The following is a 12,855-nucleotide window of genomic DNA, read 5'->3' on the forward strand; positions in this document are numbered from 1 at the left end:
TTCAGTTTATGGAAATGTACTGAGCACATACGTCAGGCGTGAGCACTTCTCTGTACGTATGCGATACTTCAATTGAGAGTGATAGGAAAGCCCCTCACTGAACCTCTCCGAGGCTGGAGAGTTCCCTGGGCCCCCTGCTTCTCTCCCTGCCCCGCCCACGTCTCCAGGGACGCTCAGCGCAGGGACAGGCTGACTGCCCAGGGCGGGCGCTTCCTGTCCTAAGAGCAGGCCCAGAGGAGCCAGGCAGGGTGGGGGTCCGCAGCCTCCCAGGTGGGGCCCGGCGGAGGCGGGGACGCGGGCGCTGCTGAAGCCTGGCCTGCTGGCCTTGGACCGCCTGTCACCCACAGGGCCAGGGGCGCCTCCCCCCTCCCTCCCGCCTCTACCCCTTCCTCTACCCGGAGGCCCCAGGGCTATTTTTAGGCTATTTTTAACTCAGCTGAGCTGCCTGTGCAGAAGGTGGACTGAGGGAGGGCCCAGCATCTGCCTTCCTGTCCTCACCCCTCCCGGGGTCCAGGCTTTCTGGGGAGACTGACACTAGAGGGGAAACAGCACTGAACCCCACAACGTACAGACATATATGGATACCCAGAGATTCAGACACAGGCCCAGGATACAACCTCAAACACTCGCACAGGTAGGCACATGCGCATACAGCCCCCCCCCCATGCCCAGAGACCTGCTCACAAACAGGTCAGACACACAGACTCAGAGGCACATTCAGATCTGCACAGACAGACGCCCACTCAGCCCTCCCCAGACTCCTGACCCTGGAAACACACACGGGTGCCCAGGGAGCACGGGGGCGTAGGGAGGACCCTCAGGTCCTATTCATCGACGGCTGTGGGAAAGGCCCCGCAGGTGGGGTTGCTCAGGCATTTCCCCGCAGCCCACCCGGGGGTCCCTCAGCACCCTTTCCACTGATACCCCCATGATGAGAGGCGGCTCGGGCGAGGCCAGCTGAGCTGATTCCCACCTCCCTCCCCGAGGGGCTCCCCCACACCCTCAGGACAGGAAGCCCAGGAGGGAGACAGGGGAGGCAGTTCATGGAGAGGTGCCTGCGAGCAGGCTCAGCCCCTTCCTTTCCCTGCTCCCCACTTCCCCTCTCCTCCCCCAGCCTTTGTTCCGTGGAGCAGCTGCCCCCACCCTGCCGCCCTGGAAAAACCCCAGGTGCTGGTCTGGGGCCTCTGTCCCCCACATCCGGGCCCAGGGGGAGGAGGGAGCTGGGGGGGGGAGGCAAGGGGCACAGAACCCAGCGCAGTGAGGGGAGCCGGCTGAAGGCCAGCTCCCCTCCACCCCCACACCCCACCTCCACCCTGGAGGCCTAAGGGATAAAGGAGGGTGGGGAGCCGGCCTGGAGGACAGGACATCCTCTTGGCAGGACACAGGACACAGGCCGGAGGTTCCCAGCCCCAGTCAAGGCCACGGGGGGAAAAGGTCACAGGGGCCTGGGGCTCACTACTTCCAAGATTGACCAGGGCCCCTGACAGCCTGTCCCAGTTACTTCAAACAGTGACTTCAAGGACAGCAAAGCAGTACCAATGAGACACCCCAGTCCCTGAACCCCCCACCGCGAGGCCCCACCTTGGCCAGCCAGGCTGTGGAGGGGCCCACACACTCACGCTGGTGGCCCCAGCCCCAGGCCATCCTTGGGGAGCATGGGAGAGACACGGTCAGGCCGTGTGGGAGGCCTGCCCCTCCCACTTGGAAGCCCAGTCCTCAGGTGGGTCCTGGGACCCACTGCCCTGGGGGGGAGGCCTCAGCCTGGCTCTGGCCCTCCCTTGCCCAGGACAAGAACCCAGGAAGAGTCTAGTGGGGCTGACAGCCAGGGGGACCTCTTGCCCCTGCACCCCTCCCCCAGAGAGCGGCTGAGCCCGGCCCCCTCCCAGCTGCCACCCTGAGCTCAGACTGGCTGGCCGGGGAGATGAGGGTCCTGGGCGGTGCTTGAAGGCCACAGATGAAAGGGCTTCCTGTGGTCACCACATCCAGGCCACCAGGGCCTGGGCCTTGTGTGCTGGCCTGTGGTGAATCCAGACCAGAGCGCCCGGCTTGTCCAGGAGGCCTCCTCCGGCCCCAGTCTCACACCCAGTGCCCGCGCCTCACGGGAGCGCCTGCGACCTGTTCCAGGGACCTGAGCAGGAGGCAACATCTCACCTGAAAACAGCCTGTGAAGTGGCCCGCCGTGACACACGGCCTGGGCCTCCACTCGCCTCTGTTCGCCTAAGGTTCCGAGGACCGAAGGGGTGGTCAGGCACGGCCAGTTTCCACACGACCCAGCGAGGCCACGCGCGGTGCCTACCCAAGGGAAGGGGCCCCTCCACCGAGGAGCCAGCTGCCCGGACCCACCTCCTTCCCCGTCACCTCCCTCATGTTCTTCATGGCTCCTCACAATCCTTGTGTCTTCTTAAAAACGAAGCCTTGTTGAAATATAGCTTACATATGACGAATTCATCAATTTGTTAAAAAATATTTTATTTATTTGTTAGAGGGTAAGGGGGGGTAGAAAAAGAGGGAGAGAAACATCTGTGTGTGGTTGCCTTTCACAAGCCCTCAACTGGGGACCCGGCCCGCAGCCCAGGCCTGGGCCCTGACTGAGAATCAAACTGGTGACCCTTTGGTCTGCAGGCCGGCGCTCAATCCACTGAGCCACACCAGCCAGGGCAGAGTCACCAACGTGAAGCGTACCATTTGATGGGCTCTGACAAATGCAGAGCCACACCATCACCGTCCCATCAGCCCCAAAGCGCCCCCCACCCCCAGCCGCCCTGACATTCACGCGCCGAGGCCCTGCCGACCTTTGATGCACTGACTGTCCCTCTAGCTGTGTCTTTCCCAGGACTTCATGTAAACGAAATCACGCACTGTGCGGTCACCACAATGCGCTTGCGACGTGCTCTGCACCTGCAGTGCGCCCCCATTCTTTGCACTTACCCACCAGGACGGACACGGGTTTCTCCAGCTCAGAGCCGCCATGACTCCCGTCCTGCGGAGCCTTTGAGGACAACTCTGTGCATGAGTCCTCCTCTCCTTTCGGGTAAATACCTGGAGTGGGGTTGCTGGGTCTCTCGCGCTTTCTGTTTCCTAAGTCTTTTTACTTGTCTTCCGCCTGCACTCCCCCTGCCCCCATCAGCCCCCCTGGGTACAGGCCTCACCTGTGCCGCCCGTTGCCATGACCACGACTATTCTCACAGGCCTCTGTCCCCTGAGGGAAGCGTGGCAGGGCCTGTGAAGGGGCACTTGGGTGCTGTTGCCGACGGGGACATGACGATGGAGCTGGACGCAGCAGAGGTAACGACGAGGATGGACATGACCAGTTAGGTGGCAGCGGCAGCAGGTGTTGGCAGTGATGGACGTGGTGTTTGTAGTGGGGAAGGCTCGGGAGGCTCCTTTGTCTCCCCCCTGGAGGTGTCAGGTACCAACATTCTAAACTCGTGGGGAGGCGTCACGGGGGCCCCTCTTCTGATGCCTCCTCCCCTCCCTCCCTCACCTGCGACACCTCACTTAACCCCTCGCTCCAGGGCCAACCCTTTTTTCTCCCAAACACTGGGCCTTCCCCTCTCTTTGGCTTCCTTCTTACCCAGTTGAGATTTGGTTTTTTTCTCTCAAAAATACAGGAAGTAGGAGCAGTTTCAGCCTCGTGTGGCATCTCCCACTTTCTCCTACCAGTACCTAAGCCACTGCTCCCTGCCGGGACGCTGCCCTGTGGGAGGCGGGGGGAGGTGGAGGGGGGGGAGGGTTCAGCCCTGTCCCTGGCCACCAGTGCAGCGCGCCCTGGTGACCCTCTGCTGAGTGACTCTTGTCGGGATGCTGAAGGTCATCTGTGCGGAGTGACAGAGAGAAAGAGCTACCTCTACCCCACCCTCCTGGTATCAATAGGGGAGATCAGCCCAGGCCAAGGAGGGGTCAGCTGGGCAGGGGAAGCCCACCCTGAAACTTGGGGCCCAGCCGGAGGGAGGGATCAGAAGACCCCTGCCCCGTGCAGATCTGAAGGCCCCTCTGGGACTTTCCGGGGGGCTGTGCCCATGGACCTGCTGACCCTCAGGAGTCTTTGCTGGGGGTGGGCAGGGCATGGGGCATTTCCTGCCTGGCCTCTGTCCTCCCCACCCCGAGCTGCAGGCCCTGCTCCCTCCTCCCCTGCCTGGGGGCTTTCCACAAAGTCCAGGCCCGCTATTTTTAGCTGAGGGAGAGGGACCAAATCCTGGCCCCACTGCCTCCCCTGAGGGAGACGGGGCAAAGCCGGGGCTGGGGCTGGGCCCCAGAGGCTGGGGAGACTGTCACCCGACAGCCCCTCCCTTCCTTTCCCGACTCAGGTCTCCACACCCCACGCACACCTGGGCAGCCAAGGGGGCCCGCACGTGGCGATGGCTGGGGATCCCAGGGGGCAGGGCCTCAAGGCCTGGGGTGGGGTGGGCCCAGGGCCTGGGTGGGCTGCTGCCCACTTCCTGTAGCCGCACCCCAGCACTTCAAAGGCCGCTGGCGGCCCTGCGGTCACTCCCCAGCTCCCACGCAGCCAGCCGGAGGGGCGGGGTGAGCACGAACCCCTGGCAGCTGAGTCTGGCTCCAGCAGCTTCAAAGCCACCCGGGGTGGGCAGCCCTGCGGTCAGTGTGGATCCCCAGGGCAGGGTGGGGGACTGGCAAGGGGATTAACAGGCTCTCTCCTCTGCTTCTTCCCCCTCCCCACGCACCGCCTTCCTGGGTGGGCTCAGGGCAAAAGCCGACACTTTTCTGGGTCCCCCAGATCCCGTCCTGGTGCAAGAGCCCCCGGGAGTTGGGATGCCTTCCAGCCTGTACGATGTGTGGGGTGTCCGGGTGGGGTCACCCTGGAGTGCACCCCCATTAGAAAAACCACAGGAACCAAGGTGGGGCACCCCTGCTGGCCCCCTCTGGTCGCTGGCTGGGGTGAAGCTTCCCTTTCTTCCCCTTTCTGCCTCCTCCCTTCTCTGTCCGCTTTGACGGGGGCAGCAGGGAGGGGAGGGGACTGAGGGAAGAAGGGCTTGCCTGTCTGGACCCGCCCTGGAGTGGCCCCTGCCCCCACCCACCGCAGAGGTGGGCTGGAGCGGCTGCGGTGGGCGTGACTTGTCCCAGATCCCCAGGGACCGGTGGGGTAAGAGGGGTGGGGGAGCAGAGCCTCCGAGTGCCGCCCCAGAGTTCAGCAGACGCTGAGAACAGAGAGCGCCTGTGAGCGAGGGGGTGGGGGAGGAAGCTTCCAGGGTCCCCTGGGGTCAGCTCTGGGACAGTTGCCGTTTTTAATCTGTGCAGGAGACTCAGAAGGAGCCGCGAAGGCTGTAACCTAGATCCGCTCAGAGCAAGCTCGGGAGGTGCGGGCGGTGGGACCCAAGGACAGCGGCTCCCCGAGCTGGGAGCCCCGCGGGGCGGAGGGGATCCTGGCCCTTGGTCCCGTCCTGCCGCTGGAGAGCGGAGTTCACAGTGGCCGTCCCCATCCGAGGCCCACGGCAGCTTTTCAGGGTCCCGCTCAACTCTGCGCTGACTCTCCCCCGACCCCAGCCTCCAGGCCCCTGCCCATCCACTCTCGGGTGCCCGGGTCTCCAGAAGTGCCCGCGTGGCCGCAAGGCCTGGCGCTCCGCTGTTTCAGGGACATGAAGGAGCCCCATTCAGAAGCCTAGAACCCTGCCCCGGGGCCTAAGCGGAAGGCAGCTTTCAGCCCACGCGGCCCAGCAGGTGGGAGACGCGCGCCAGGGAAGGCAGGCCCGGGGGTCCCCACTGCCAGCCGCGAGGCCTCAGTGCAGCGCCCTTCGGCTCCCAGCCGGGACTGGGACTCGGGTCCGGCGACCACCTACCCGGGGCTCCTGGCACTGGGAGGGCTCAGCTCCGCGACCCCAATGCCCCCACCCCACGCCACCGCTTTCTACTCTGGGGGTGACCGCTGGACAGGGATGCTGGGCGGGGCCCGCACAAACGGCTGCCCCGCCCCAGGAGACGGAGCCTCAAGCCGCGGGCGGGCGGGAGGAGGGTGACGGGCGCTTGGGCGGGGCCGCCAGGTCGCCCCTCCGTTTTCCGAGGGCCGCTGTGTGAACTGCCCTTTCCATGACATCTTCCACCTTGCGCGCGGCCTCACCACCTCGTGAAAAATGTTGATGGTTCCACGACTTGGGGGAACCAGGAAAGGCTACCTCTGAGGCCTCCGGGGACCTCGGCTCCCGTGGAGTCCAAGTTGTCACCAGAGGGTAGTATGAGGAAACGTGGGCTCGGATTTGGCGATTGGCGGCGAGCGGTGGGCTGGGTGCCCGTCTGGGACCCGGGACGGTGGTCTTTCCCCGCCCTATTGCTGGTTTTTGGGGTCTGGCGCTGGCGAGGAAAACCGCGGCTACTCCAACTTGCAGGCAGAGGGTCCCTGACCCTTTCCATTCATCCATCACCCCCAACCCCACCCCGCACCACCCGAGTCAGGTGGTTGTCTGAGATCCAGGCTGTAGTTTCTCTCTGGCCACCACCCAGCGCCTGGGGCAGGGCCCCACAGGTGAGGGGTCTCCAAGGGGCAGAGAGTGAAAAGTGGGGCGGATCACCGGCTGGCGGAAGCACTTCTGGTGCCAGCCTCGTCAGCGGGTCATTAAACTAGTCGTTAAACTAGGGACGACAAATACTAAAAGCACCAGCTGATCTGTTTGCTTCGGGTGGGCACCCACGCAGGACTCCCAGGCTGGCACCAGCTTTTAGAAAAGCGATCCAGCGAGACCTCCTGCCCTTGAGAACACGCACCCCCTTCCATTCAGGAGGCGCCGGGGGGACCGGGAAGGGTACCAAGGGCTGCCAGGTGCGGGTGATCAAAATGAGCATCCTAGTCTGGACTGCGCGTTGTGCACTTCGTAGGCAAGCAGAAGCCGGGAGAGGACACGCCCAGGTTAGGGTGTCTGGACACCAGGCAGCGGTGCAGAAGGGACCGCTGACTTTTAGAGCGTTTCTCATGGCTGCATTTTGAATAACAGGACAGTCATTAAGCACTCACCTCCCATCAAACCCTGTACTGGGTGTTATAGTGTCGAAGGGGTGTGGCCGTGCGCTTTGAGGGGTACCCAGCCAGGAGTGACACTGGGCTCAGGTGCAGCAACCTTCCCAAGTTCATGTGTGGGGTTCCAAGGGTCGCGCCAGGAGCCAGGCCGCGCCTGCACAATTCCAGCAGACACCGTACTGGGTGAACTTGGCGCAGACCATGCACCACCAGGGGACGGCGCCCTTGGAGCTCAGCCCCCACCAGGGCTGCAGGGCTCTTGACCCTCCCCAGACTTCTCTCCTGATGGTGGCCGCACAGTGTGAGAAGAGACCGAGCCAGTTCTGAGGGGAGGCAGGAAGCGAGACCGGGCATGTGCCCGCCCCCGCACCGACCCACCATCCTTGAGGGCGCTGGGCGATTCTGTGATTCCAGATGTTCAGCAGCTGTCGTGGTCATTTCCGCCCCTTTTCTGACCCCACATCCGCCAGGAAGCGTCCCCTCCTGTCCTCAGGCTCTGAGCCAGCCCCCACCTTCCCTGCACCCCATTTCCTGAGCAGAGGCGTTGTGCAGACTCAGCTCCCCCTCCCGAGGCCCAGGGCTCTGGGAGCAGTGCCCCGGGCCAAGCTGACCAGCTGGACAGTCTCTGCCAGGGAACTCTGATCCCGGCCCCAGCCCCTCCAGCCTCTGGGACTGGTTTTCTCTCTCTCCCTCCATTCCTTCTCCAAGGTTGACTTTGCAGCCTGCAGCATAAATCAGAGCCTCTGGGGAGGCTGAGCAGAACTGGCCAGGAGGGAGCACTGCCTGCATGGGGCGGGGCGGGGGGGGGGGATCCTGTAGAGGAGGCCAGAGGTCACACAGCCCAGTAGCCTCCAGGGTGGGGGTGCATACTTAGATGTCTGCCTGCAAACACTGAGAGGTGGGGGGGGGTTGCCTCGTGGAACTGAGAACTGACAATTGGGGACCCAGCCCCACCTTCCCTGAGCAGATGGGGGGCATAAGAGGTCACTGCGTCAATGAGGAACACTGGCCAGTCTGGGGGCTCTTCTGGAGGGGACAGTGGGAGGGCTCCCTTCCTGTCACATGCTTTCCTGTCTCCACAGAACTGGTGGCTCTGGGCACTCAGGCTCCTAGGAGCTGGGGGTAGGGCTAGGGGGGCAGGCCAGGGCCCAGGCCAGACACAGGGAAGGGCCCCAGGGGGCCAGCAGCCCCAGCCTGCTGACCTCTGCCCTTCAGAATCCCCCCACACACTTCCTGCTCTTCTGGGGAGCCTAGGGCAGGTGGGCCTGGCTGAGGGAAAGCCAGCTGGGGGACTCCCCAGGAGGACGAGAGTCCTGGAGAATTGAAACAGAATGTGGTGTGTCCCACCTGCTGTGTGGACAGCCCCCCAGGACACCCCCACTGTCTGCTGTGTCTGCCTGGATTTGGGCTGGGGATGCAATGAGGCCCTCTGCCCTGCTGGGTCACTCCTCTGGCCTCACAAAATGAGCCAGGGGCCTCGGGGTCTGCATTGCTCCTCCCCAGGAGGCTGAGTTTATGACATAATAAATGCCCGCCCTCTCCCAAGGTTTCAATCTCCTCCCCTAACCAAAGGGCCAGGGTGGGTGTTTCAGGAGGAGGAGGACCACCAATCCCTACAGGCACCTCCATCCATCCCTTGATCCCAGGTGTGGTGCTCTGAGGTTTCCCTCTTGGGATAGCCTCCCACTGCACCTCAGGACCCAGTGAAGGGGTGAGGTGGTTATAGGGCACACGAACAGGTTCCCCCCAGAACCCGAGACACCTCTGGGTCCTCGGGGCCGGACCAATGAGCACAGCAGCACAACCTGGAATAGGAGCTGGGAAATCTGGGTCTCAGCAGCTGGGGGGGGGTGGGTGGGCGGGGGCAGGGGGCAGAGTTGCCAGATTTAGCAAAAATCAACAAACAAACCTACAAACAGGATATCCACTATGTCCCATGCAATACTTAGGACATACTTATACTCAAAAAGTATTTGTTGTTTATCTGAAATTCAAATTTAACTGGGTAGTCTGTATTTTATCCAGAAACCCTGGGGGACAGTCATCCCTCCCAACCCACTCACCTTGCCCATCACCCCTCCGGCCCCCAGCCCCTGAGGGCGGCCCTGTCCTCAGCTTTGCTGCCCAAAGCCGGGGTGGGCTGACAGGGCTGGCACCGCCCCCCCACCCCTGACACACCAGAGAGCAGAAATGGCTGCTGGCCCTGGAGCTCCCTCTTCAAAAGACGGGGTCTCAGAGGCAGGCCTGGCTTGCCAAATTCCTGTTTCAGCTCCAGGCAACTGTTTCATGAGCCCCCCATCTGGCTCTTCCCTGGCTCTCCTTGTGGCCTCTAACCCTCCCACCTTTGCTCTCAGGTGGGCTGGCCCTCTCTGGTAGAGAAAAAGGGGAACCCACCAGAGCCCTCTAGAAAAGAGGAAGGTACAGCTTGTGGGGTGGTTTGAGGGGGAGGAGGGCTGACCAGCGGCTGAAAATGAGGAACACTGGCCGGGAAGGGCCCACCTGGAGAGGGTCAGTGCCTCCGCTGGAAAGAGGATCCAGCACAGGCGGGGGTTTCCAGCCTGCACCCACCCCCTCTCCTGAGGAGGACCATGTGGACGGGCGGGGCTGCAGACCTGGAGCACATGCTGCCTCCTGGCTTCCCGCCGGCAGGCAGACCTCCAGGTGCAGGGGGCGAGGGGGGGGGGGGCACCTCGCATAGGCCTGGTCAGGGAACTGCTACCCCCAGCTTCTCCAGGAGACAAGTCTGTCTTTGCAAACGCTCCCACAGCCTGCCCCGGGAGCTGCACCAGCCTGCCCCCTGCTCCCTGTCCCATCAGAGTGGGCACCTCCCGAGGGGGGACCGTCCCAGAGCAAGGCCTGCATTTTTGCCAGGGAGACCCAGGCCTCCTCTCATAAGAGGTTAAGGCTGCTGATCTCCCACCTCTCTGTCCACCTTCAGTTTTAAGGAGAGGGGCAGGAGGTGGGTGAAGCTGGGACAGTGGAGATGCAGGCGAGGAGGGCATGGGGAGGGTGTGGCCACCTGGGGGTCCTAAGGCTTGTGTCCCAGGGGTGGGGCAGAACTTGAGGACCCGTGCTTGGGAGCCCTTTGTGAGCCCATCGCAGGGTGTCACCTCGCCCCCCAGCAACAGTGACTCACAAAGTGGGCTGGTGCCGAGGCCACCGCCCCTGGAAGGCCCAGGTCATAAAGGCCATTAAGACCAAGCCCGGAGGAGGCCCATCCCAAGATAGCCCGGAGCCAAGCGGCGCTCCCCCTGCAGCCGGGCTGGGCCGGGCGGGCCTGGACCTCCCACCCGCACCGGGCCCTGCGGCTGCGCACCAGGGTTTGCGCGGAGCATCTGGTAGCCGTGCCGCCCATGTGCGTCGTCTGCTTCGTGAAGGCGCTGGTGCACGTGTTCAAGATCTACCTGACTGCCAGCTCCACCTACAACTTCCACAGCCGGCCGGCGGACTTCCGCTGGGACGACGTGCGCGCCGCCGGCGCGGGGGGCAGCGGTCACCGCGCGCTGACGTGCACAGCGGCCGCAGCAGGCGTGTGGCTTCTCCAGGATGCCGCGCTGGGCGGGGACGCACCTGGGCGGTCGCCACGCGGGTCACGCAGCCAGATGCAGTGCCTGCTGCAGCAGATCCGCGAGCTGCCCGGCCAGCTCGCCAGCTACGCGCTGGCCCACTCGCTGGGCCGCTGGCTCGTGTACCCCGGCTCCATGTTCCTGATGAGCCGAGCGCTGCTGCCACTGCTGCAGCAGGGCCAAGAGTGCCTCGTGGAGCGCTACCGCGGCCGGCGAGCCAAGCTGGTGGCCAGTGACGGCAACGAGATTGACACCATGTTCATGGATCGCCGCCAGAGCCCGGGCAGCCAGGGCCGCGGCCTGCGCCTGGTTATCTGCTGCGAAGGCAATGCAGGTTTCTATGAGATGGGCTGCCTGTCGGCGCCGCTGGCGGCTGGCTACTCGGTGCTGGGCTGGAACCACCCGGGCTTCGGGGGCAGCACCGGCGAGCCGTTCCCTCAGCACGACGCCAACGCCATGGACGTGGTTGTCAAGTACGCGCTGCACCGCCTGCACTTCCCACCCGCACACGTGGTGATCTACGGCTGGTCCATCGGTGGCTTCACAGCCACCTGGGCCACCATGGCCTACCCGGAGCTGGGTGCGCTGGTGCTCGACGCCACCTTCGACGACCTTGTGCCCCTGGCCCTGAAGGTCATGCCCCAGAGCTGGAAGGGCCTGGTGGTTCGCACTGTGCGCGAACACTTCAACCTCAATGTCGCCGAGCAGCTGTGCGGCTACCCAGGGCCAGTGCTGCTGCTGCGGCGCACGCGGGACGCCGTGGTCAGCTCCTCGGGCCCCCTGCGCCCCCTGGCGTCCGGCGACGTGGAGGGCAACCGCGGCAACGCCTTGCTCCTGCGCCTGCTGCGGCACCGCTACCCCGGCGTGGTGGCCCGCGGGGGCCTGGCCGTCGTCACTCGCTGGCTGCGCGCCGGCAGCGTGGCGCAGGAGGCCGCCCTCTATGCGCGCCACCGCGTGGACGACGAGTGGTGCCTGGAACTGCTGCGCTCCTACCGCGCGCGCTGTGAGGACGAGCGGGAGGACGCCGAGGCCTGGGGGCCGCATGGGCTCCCCTTCCCGTGGCTGGTGGGCCAGGGCTTGAGCCGGCGGCGACGCCGGCAGCTCGCGCTATTCCTGGCGCGCAAACACCTGAAGAACGTGGAGGCGACTCACTGCAGTCCGCTGGAACCCGAGGACTTCCAGTGGCCCTGGCGGCTGTAGCCGGGGCCTTGCGGCAACCGAGCGTTTGGCCACCGTCGGGGCCTCCGAGCTGTTCCCCTCCGCACATCCCAACCAGTAAAGCTGGCCTGCTCTGGGGATCCCGACCTAGTGTCTGCTTCCCTCAAACACTTGTGCGCGTCGCAGTCTGCTCCCAGCTCCGAAAGGGAGGGCAAGGATTGACCCGACCCAGTTAATGGCAATGCTGGGTGACAGGTGCCGTGAAAACCTCAAAGCGATGGTCGGAACATGGGCCATGCGGCCCTAGGAGCTACTGTTCGCCTGGCCTGGGCTACAGGACGGCTCTGGGAAAGACGAGGGTTGAAGGGTCCGTACAAGCTGCCCGCAGCTGTGGAAGGACGTTGGCGTCTGTAAAGCAGGTCTTAGCAGCTGGACCTTCCTGGACGGGGACGCCACTGCTCCATAAGGTCCCCTCCCCCACGCCCACGCCCAGCTTCTACAAGAGGGGTTCACTGGGGCCACAGACTCAAAGGAAACAGTACACACAGTGGCATGTCCCCAGGGGGCCCCAAGCACCCCTCCACCGAACACTCACCGCTGGGCTGGGCCCCGTTCCCGGCCCCGTACGGCACGGCACAAGGCGGGCCCTCTGCTCACCGCTGTCTGCCGCGCCGCCGCGTCCTTACTGTGCGCCCCGAGCTGTATGAAGCAGGGACTCCTGGCTGCCTCCCGCCTCTGCGGACAGGCGGGCCAGGGTGGGTTGAGCAAGAATCTCTCGAGAGACTGAAAAAGTCGGGTGGGGCAAACATATAATATGCGCTCGACAGCAGCAGAGCAGGGCACAGCCATGACGCACCCGGGCAAGTGCACGGAGAGGCAGGCACGGGAGGTGACGTCGAGTAACGGAGAGAAGCCCGCGGGAGGCGGTGAGCTTGGGCTGCAGACAGAAGGAGGAGCTCGGTGAAGAAGGGGCTTCCACGCCTGGAGAGCCGAGCGGCCCCAGTCTCTGTAGGTCAGACCCAAACGGCTTTGCGTGTCATTGAAGGGCCTGCTTCTAGGGACAAGTGGGAGGCAAAGAAGGGAAGTTGTGGGAATTGTCTTCACGGGGCTGGTCGCCGGTCACACACCTAGCCCTTGCGAAGTCGGGCAAGTCAGACCCGCTCAGGG

The 12,855-nt window shown here is 64.2% G+C and overlaps 1 protein-coding gene and 1 long non-coding RNA gene across 2 annotated transcripts; both read left to right on the top strand.

Moving 5' to 3' along the window:
- Window positions 1-371: 371 nt before the first annotated feature.
- Window positions 372-2,448, top strand: LOC150003828 (uncharacterized). The gene is made up of 2 exons (XR_016512690.1): window positions 372-634; window positions 2,125-2,448. It is a non-coding gene; the product is annotated as an uncharacterized LOC150003828 (long non-coding RNA).
- Window positions 2,449-10,308: 7,860 nt separating this feature from the next.
- On the top strand, window positions 10,309-11,819 carry ABHD16B (abhydrolase domain containing 16B). The gene has a single exon (XM_090285358.1). It carries the CDS (start codon window positions 10,318-10,320, stop codon window positions 11,728-11,730), a length of 1,413 nt encoding a protein of 470 aa, XP_090141484.1. The 5' UTR covers window positions 10,309-10,317; the 3' UTR covers window positions 11,731-11,819.
- The last annotated feature ends 1,036 nt before the right edge of the window (window positions 11,820-12,855 follow it).

This window comes from Furipterus horrens, unplaced genomic scaffold (genome assembly GCF_987537825.1).
Source record: "Furipterus horrens unplaced genomic scaffold, mFurHor1.1.pri manual_scaffold_8, whole genome shotgun sequence".
Lineage (NCBI taxonomy): Eukaryota > Metazoa > Chordata > Mammalia > Chiroptera > Furipteridae > Furipterus > Furipterus horrens.